The sequence below is a fragment of the Acanthochromis polyacanthus genome, chromosome 2 (genome assembly GCF_021347895.1).
Source record: "Acanthochromis polyacanthus isolate Apoly-LR-REF ecotype Palm Island chromosome 2, KAUST_Apoly_ChrSc, whole genome shotgun sequence".
Classification (NCBI taxonomy): domain Eukaryota; kingdom Metazoa; phylum Chordata; class Actinopteri; family Pomacentridae; genus Acanthochromis; species Acanthochromis polyacanthus.
In genome coordinates, this window is record NC_067114.1 from 48199478 (window position 1) to 48207876 (window position 8399).

General features: G+C 48.3%; 1 protein-coding gene across 5 annotated transcripts in view; it reads left to right on the forward strand.

Moving 5' to 3' along the window:
- zdhhc1 (zinc finger DHHC-type containing 1) overlaps window positions 1–5352 on the forward strand; it is an 18093-nt gene extending 12741 nt beyond the window's left edge. For 2 of the 5 annotated variants that reach the window (XM_022211081.2, XM_051939789.1), the window contains 2 exons: window positions 965–1022; window positions 1759–5352. In XM_022211081.2, coding sequence (XP_022066773.2) covers window positions 965–1022; window positions 1759–2210 — 510 coding nt within the window. In that variant the 3' untranslated portion in view covers window positions 2211–5352. The remainder of the gene's footprint in view (window positions 1–964; window positions 1023–1758) is intronic. The other 3 variants (XM_022211083.2, XM_022211084.2, XM_022211085.2) reach the window with 3 other exon arrangements.
- Window positions 5353–8399: the final 3047 nt, after the last annotated feature.

Below are 8399 nucleotides of genomic sequence, written 5' to 3' on the forward strand. Positions count from 1 at the left end.
GAGATTTAAATGAAGTTTTCAGGGTCGGTCAGAAATGACACAAGGACCAAATGATTAGACTTCAGCAGCGATACGGCTTAAAGTTTGGATCCACGGATTTGTTAAGGATTCATAGCGGCACGGCATCTGATAGCAGCACGGTAACCATGGCAACAGGTGAACGCTACCTCAGCGGCCTGCTGACGATCAAATGATTGTGATCCTACAACAAATCTACCACTGTGGACGTATCAGAAATGACACAAGGAACAGCTGATTAAATTGTGGATGTGTTTCTGAGTCCCATTAATTCCCGTCTATACCCGCTACATATTTAGGTCACGTGATTCGGTATGTAGACATGCAGAACACACGACTGTTCAGCACAAGGTCAGGTAATGAACAGTCTTGGTGGAGGTCTGCGCTCTCTTCTTGTTAATTGACGTGACAAGACATGAGCGTGTGTGTGTGAACACGTGTGTGCCAGGATGTGAAATTAACTTTTTAAGCCACTGACAGATATGTCCAAATATGATTCAATCAATAGTAAATGATCATTTTGTGCCTTAAATCTACCAACCACGTCATATTAAACCAGTATCTGGCTGCTGCTAATGTCCCACCATGGTGTGCCAGCTTTTGTGGAAATGGGTTGGAACGTTAAATAATTAATTTCAGAACAAATATTGTCAGTTACAGTGTTGAAACATGTTCTACAAGCAGGAAAAAATGCAGCTTTTTAGCAATTATCACTGTCTCCTGCAATTTCATCACAACAAATAAGCTTAAAACATCGCAACCTTTATCGCAATTTTTTAGAAAAGCTGTTGTGAATTCAGGCATTTTCGGCCGCAACAATCACGAAAAACGCCCGCGAAATCCTGGAAGGACTGATAAAATCATTTAAAGTGTTTAAATTCAGTTATTTACAGTGTTTAAATAAAGTTGTCACTGATTGAACTCTGCTTCTGTTCCACCACAAAAGAAGAAGAAGAAGAAAAAGAAGAAAGTTCCTAAAGTCCCAGCAGAAGCCCCGTCCCCAGGTAACTAACCTGTCTGTTGGCATAGCAACGCTGCTCTGCTCCGCCCTAATGATCAGGCTATTGATCCTGTTAACAATCAAGTCTCTCAGTATAAACTGTAGCCTGTTCTGCTCTGAACACATCTGGTTCTGGAGGTCCTACATGAGTTTTCCCAGATGTTCACATCAGGGTCCAAACCAGTAGTTCTGCTGGAACCAGTCCCAGCACTGTATTTCTGCTGGCCTGGGAATTTCATCTGGGTTGATGCATGAAAAGAGTTCCCACAAATCCTGGAGAACCTGGAGCTTCCAGACCAGGGTTCCCACAAATCCTGGAGAACCTGGAGCTTCCAGACCAGGGTTCCAGTCCTGACACGGCAGAATGTTGTGACAACTCGTCAGCTGACAGGTGTTGAGCTGAGACACTGGGTCAGAGCTGCTGTAGATAAAATGAGAGCAGAACCTCAGTGTTGGTTTAACCAAGATGTTCTCCATCTAGTCCAGGCTCTGATCCAAACCAGGTCCCAGACTACAGTTAAAGCAGAGAACATTGTGGAAGTTTAGCCGCAGTGGACACCATGACAGACTTCTAAGGAGGTTAATGAGCTCCAACCAGAGCTACTACTATCTGCTGTAATGAAGCTCAGACCAACATCTCCTCCACTCTCTTATTGATTATTAGATTATTGATTGATAATGTTGTTGATTATTGGTTAAGATCATTTACACTATGGACAGTAACTTCCTGTTGTCCTCAGCAGAACCTGTGTCTTCGGCGTCTCTGGGTCAGCGCCTCCCTTTTCCAGCGTTCCCTCTGAGATCCTCCCTCACGCCACTGGCCCCTGCTGGCCCCGTCCAGGCCGCCGCACCCCCTGCTGAGTACCACTCGGACTCTGCCGAGTCTCTGGAGGAGATCCCGGTGGCGCTGGCCAAGCTGGGCTCCTCGGCGGGCGGAGACGCCTCCACGTCCTCGCAGCGAGCCCCGCCCTTCCCCCTGCCCTCCCCACTGCCCAGGACTAAGAGGAAGGCCTCCCGCCCACACAAGGGCGCCGCCGAGCTCAGGTTCGAAATGGCGTCCACACAGCTGCCCTCCGTGTTCGTCAGCCGGGCCAGCGGGGAGGCCGAACCGAGGGATGAAGGCCTGAGTCTGGGCAGGAGGGCAGGGGGAAGACCCCTGGGAGCAGCTTCTACCTCCTGGATGGAGCGCTAACCTGATCTCACCTGTTCTCGCCTGTCTGCTCTGAGGACTCTCTTGTGGAACTGAAGGTGACGCCTGGATGGAGCGCTAACCTGTTCTCACCTGTCCTCCCCTTTTCTCACCTCTTTTCTACATGAACTTCTGGACCTGAAGCTTCTCGGCCGTAAACCTGACGTATGTTTGTGGATGTTGGTGTGTCTGTTGTCGTGGAGACACCACCTGTTGTTTTACTGTTTCCCCATTAAAAGTGTCTCTGTTGCGTCTCCGTGGAAACCGCAGCTGAGGCCATGATGTCATCAGGTAACACCAACTCCCAGCGTGCACCTCACATCCCTGTTTCCATCACCTGGAATATTCAAACAAGCAAATACACAGAAACAGAATATTTCACTTTTATGTGCACCTTTCAGCCCATTACAGAGCTTCATACTGTTGTTGTTAGCATAGCCCCCCCCCCACACACACACACACTGCCAGACTGCAAACTGCAGCTGAGGAGCCAGTCACATTAAAGGAACAGTTCAACATATAGCTGTTACAGTGAACCCTCAGCTGCTACCCACGTTATGCTAAGCTAACTGCTAGCTGCTTCCACTCATTATCCTAAGCTAAGTTAACTGCAAGCTGCATGAGGAGCATTCAGGTCAATCCAAATATCTGCAGCTTCTTCTGTTCATCTGACAGCAGTTTAACCCCTGAACCCTGAAACACCCTGCTGGGTCTGAAAAACTCCAAAACAACAAACCAGAGAGAATCATCAGTGAGCAAAGGCGTTTCATTAAAGGGGACATATTATGCAAACCTCACTTTGTGAAAGTGTTCTTACAGTAGTGTGTGTTGCAGTAGCCTCATTATGAGGTTCGAATTTGAAAACTGTCTGTTTCCTCCCTGCCTTGCTACACCACATTTTGTGAAAATGCCTGCTCAAACGTCCGATTTTGATTTGGGTCCACTTATGACGAAATAAGTGGATTTAACTCCTCCCCCTGACTGCGCCCCCCCCCCCGCACTGTCCTACCAGCATCCTACCAGCGTGCATTTTCCTGGGTGAGGGAGGGGGTTCTGGAGTGGCGGTTCCCTCACAGCGCCACTCTTCTCTCGTTTCCCGGAGCTCGGCTTCTCGGTGCGGGCGCCAGGCAGTGACCAGGCTCATGGCATTGGTAGCAGCTGTGTGGAGAGTGGCAGTGACGCGGCGACGTAGGCGGCTCGGTCTCTCGCCCCTCTTCTTCCCCGGCCCGCACTCAGCCATCCTGACGTGCGGCTTGAACGCGGAAGTCGTGGGGGGCCGGGACGTGAACGCGCGTTCCGCTTTCTCGGCTGCTCGTAGTGCCTCGCTGAGTGTTTGCTTTCTGCATGGCAGCGGCGGCAGTGGCGCCGGGTGGCTCCCCACTGTCGGCTGGTGGTGGCCGTTGGCTGGCTGCCATCGCCTGGGGAGATGCTCCGGCAGCTGGGGAGATGCTCCGGCAGCCGGCAGTCTGCCGCTGAGGCACTACGAGAAGCCGAGAGAGCGGAACGCGCGCTCACGTCTCGGCCCCCCCATGACTTCCATGTTCAAGCCACACGTCAGGATGGCTGAGTGCGGCCCGGGGAAGAAGAGGAGCGAGAGACCGAGCCGCCTACGTTGCCACCGCTCTCCAGACGGCTGCTACCGGTGCCATGAGCCTAGTCACTTCGCACGAGACTGCCCGGCACCCGCACCGAGAAGCTGAGCTCCGGGAAATGAGAGAAGAGCGGCGCTGTGAGGGAACCGCCACTCCAGAACCCCCTGGCTGGCCGCCGGCTGCCGGAGCATCTCTCCTGCTAGCGGCTGCTGCCTGTGGCGGCCCACCGTTTCGTCAAGGTGCGGCGGGTTCTTGGTGTGGTGAAGCTGTCGGGGATTACGGGAGCGAACTCTCCGCTGGCCGGCTCTTTTCCTCTTGGGTTTGCTCCTAAGAGGCGGCTCAGTCCCTCGGTGACAGCTTGTTGGAGCTCCCTCAGTTCTTCCTCCATCTGCAGTCGGGCGAGCGCCATCCCACTTCTGACACCAATGTAGCATTGAGCGCCTCCTCTCACAGAGAGGGGAGGGGGAGTGGGTGCGGACAGATGTGTTCATTTGCATACCTGGAAGCAGGCCCAGAAACAGCCTGTTCTGAGGAGGGCTGGTGAGAGTGAATTTTTCGACCGCTGAAACTCCGAACAAAGGGTGATTTTGGGGCAAACAAACTTAAATACTATGTTTTTGGGCTTCTGAGACCTATATGACTGAGACCTATATGACCTATAGCATAACATGGGACCTTTAAAATCACTTTGTTCTTCTTGTCTTATTCAAAAAATAAAGGAATAAAAATCTTGCATTGAATAAAATAAATGCAGCAGAAACAGTGAACAGAGGAGCATGTTGTTGGAGAACCATCCAGCGTAGAGAAACATCTACAGATGAGGAGCAGAGTAGAGAGGAAACATGGAGATAGAAAAACATCTACAGGATGAGGACCTGAAACATCATAAACAAGACCAATAGGAGACCCAAAACATCTACAGTATGAGGAGATCTTAGGAGCTTCAGGAGAAACCAGCTGGAAGTTCTGGAAGACATTTCTAGGAACGTTTTCCAGAACCTCCAGCTGGTTTCTCCTGAAGCTCCTACCATCATCAGGACCTGGATGACTGAGAACCTCCACAGAAGTCTGAGGAGACATTAGTTCAGAGTTGAACATCTGAGGAGATGTGGTGGTTCCTGGTTTTTACATTTTAGTAAAAAAATAGTCAAACAAAATGTTCCTTTCTCTGGTTTCAATCACTAGCAGTGTCAGAAGACATCTCTGAGATCTCTCCTTCTTCATGATGTTTTGGTTCCACAGAGGACTTAAACTAAAGATGAACCTCAGTGAGGTAAAACAGAAACCAGTGGGGGTTCAGAGGGTTAAAGTGTCGTCTGCTATCAGTTTTCAGTTTAAACAGCCACAGGTTACTACAGTAAAAGTGTCATCATAGTTACAGCAGGAAGTTCATGATATCTGATGGCATACAGAAGGACCTGGAGATGGTTCTCTAAATGTGGAACTGTTCCTTTAAGACCTTTCATGACATGTGAGCAGCTGGATGAGTTCAGGATGTTTGTTTTCCACTGTCAGCTGATCCAAACTATTCAACAATAAAACATGAAAACTGATGGGTTTGTCTGTTTGGTTCTGATCGGTTAGAATCAGAAGCTTTACTGTTGTCATCCTGCAGTAGATGAGGTAGAGGACTCAGTAGAGGAGGAATAGGACTCAGTAGAGGAGGTAGAGAACTCAGTAGAGGACTTAGTAGATGAGGTAGAGGACTCAGTAGAGGACTCAGTACTGGACTTCGTAGAGGAAGTAGAGGACTCAGTACTGGACTCAGTAGAGGAGGAAGAGGACTCAGTAGAGGAAGTAGAGGACTCAGTAGAGGAAGTAGAGGACTCAGTAGAGGAAGTAGAGAACTCAGTAGAGGAAGTAGAGGACTCAGTAGAGGAAGTAGAGAACTCAGTAGAGGAAGTAGAGGACTCAGTAGTGGAGGAAGAGGACTCAATAGAGGAAGTAGAGGACTCAGTAGTGGAGGAAGAGGACTCAGTAGAGGAGGTAGAGGGACAGTTCCAGACCTGAATGTGCTTCAGTACAGTGTCATCTTTAACTCTAGAAAGATAAAAGTTCAGTAGTTAGAATTGAAAACAGGAACTAACAGCATCAATGGCTTCATTGAGCTACAGTGGTGGACTGGATCACGTTCTACATTCCTTACATTTCTGCAGCAGAACAACCAGTTAACTGGAGGAGAAACATGATTGGTCCATTGCCTGCAGAGCAACAGTCACATGATGCAGCAAACACCTGGTTTCTGGAACACGCTCAGATGGAGAAGAAAACCTGGTGAAAGAAAGCTGATCGACACGTCTGATCGCCGATCACTGGGATCAATACGTTATCAGTGATCAATAATCACATCTATCAGCAGTGGTCAGGAACAGTTCAGGCTTTTATTCTGACAGGGTGGAAATACGTGTGTGTGTGTGTGTGTGTGTGTGTGTGTGTGTGTGTGTGTGTGTGTGTGTGTGTGTGTGTGTGTGTGTGTACTTGTTTCTGCTATACCGGTGGGGACTTTGACCTGACTATTTGCTATAAAGGTGGGGACTTGTCTTACGGTGGGGACCTAAAATGAGGTCCCCACGGGTGGCAACACCGTTTTCTTGGCCATATTGTTGTTAATAAAAAATGTAAAAGTGCAAAAACGTTTGTTTAGGGTTAGGCATTGATTTGGTGATGGTTAAGGTTAGGGTTAGGGTATGGGTTAGGAGTTAGATATGAATGGGAGTCAATGGTAAGTCCCCACCGGTATAGAAAAACAAACATGTGTGTGTGTGTGTGTGTGTGTGTGTGTGTGTGTGTGTGTTGCATCATCCCTCCACAATGTGAGGAAGGGTTGCCACAACAACGAGTAATGACAACATCATAACAACGTCAATCAAGAAGGAGCGGCAATGAGAAGTATGTGACACACACACATTTATGGTTGGGTGTGTTCCTGTGGTGACACCAGAACACACACACACATAAACACTCACACACACAGATATACACACTCACACACGTAGATGTTTGCGAGGCCCACTTAGTTCTAGTTGTGGTTCTGGTCCAGGGACCAGATGATGTTGGATCTCATCTTGTTCAGATGAACTGAAACTTTAAACCTGCAGCAGAACCTGATTAAAAACCCGGACCTGGTCTGACCCGAGACCTGGACCTGGTCTGACCAGCTGCTAGGTTCAGGGACCTGAAGGTGAAAGTCTGTCTGACTGAAAGCTACAGGTTCTTTCCTCTGACAGTTAACTGATGCAAATATCATTAAACAACTGATCGATTAGTCAATAATAAAATCAATCTACCTGGTTCAGTGGATGGAGACTCTCATAGAAACCAATCACCTGATCAATCAAAGCTGATCAATCAGTTCAGAAGAAATGCAACAGAATCTGAAGGAATCAACATGAAGATGATTAATGTTGACGACAGCTGATCAATTAATCCATTAATTACTCAATTATTCATCAATCCTGATAGTCGCTCATCAGCTTCACTAATCGTCCAACATCAGGGGCAGTGGTGGTGCGACAGTTAAGTTTCTGGACTGCTAATCCAAAGGTCAGAGGTTCCAACCCCGATGTGGCCGCTGTCGGGCCCTGGAACGAGGCCCTTAACCTCTCCTGTAAAGTGGGTTAGGTTAGTTCAACTCCCGGGGAGTTGAAGTAGGCACAGGGGCTGTGTTACTCTCTTCTTTGTCCCACGATTTCAAATGATGTACAAAAAAGAAAAATTATGGGGTCAGGCCCAAAGGTTAAAATATTTTTCACACACAGGACCTCTGCTCAGAAAGAACCGGTTCTCAGAGTCAAGTCAGAGTCTTAGAGGGGGATGGGATAGGGACAAGGGTTTGGAGTTACAGGTTGGGGGTCAGGGAAATAGGGTCAAAGGTCTCAAGGTTAGGGTTTGGTGTCAAGGGAGTAGGGTAAAGGTCAGGATTAGAAATTAGGGAAACGGGTCCAGGGATCTAGGGGTTAAGGTAAGAAGTCAGGTTATGGTTAGGTTAGGGTTTGGTTAGGTTAAGTTAGGGTTGGGTTAGGGTTGGGTTGGGTTGGGTTAGGTAACCCTAACCCTGCACTCTGACCCCCACAATAGGGAGGATATGTGAAAACTGCAATTTTCCCCTCGTGGGATTAACAAGGGATAATAATAAAAAATAATAATCCGGATGTTTTTCTGCTGCAGAGAACAGACAGCTGTGGTCACATGACTCTGTCCAGCAGGTCGCCGTGGAGGCGCTGGACAACATGATGTCACCAACAGCTGCTTCCTGCTGACATGAGGTCACTTCCTGCTCCCTTTGTTCTGCATCAGTAAACAGACTGCTGATGTTCTGGTCTCCATGGAGACGGACTCACAGCTGGAAACTGACCCAGAGGTTCCATCAGGAGATGTTTGATCTGTGGAAGTAGAACTACGGGTTCCTTGGCGGCCAATCAAACCTGTCCTTAGAAGCTAACTGATCTGATTGATAAGATCAGTCGGTTCAGTAACATTCCGTTACTGATGTTCTCTGAAATTCATTGATGTTCTCTGAAATTCATCTGAAAAGATCTGGATTGTTTGTATTTCTTTGAGCCAATCAACGAGCTGGATCATCAGACTGATGCTGAACTTC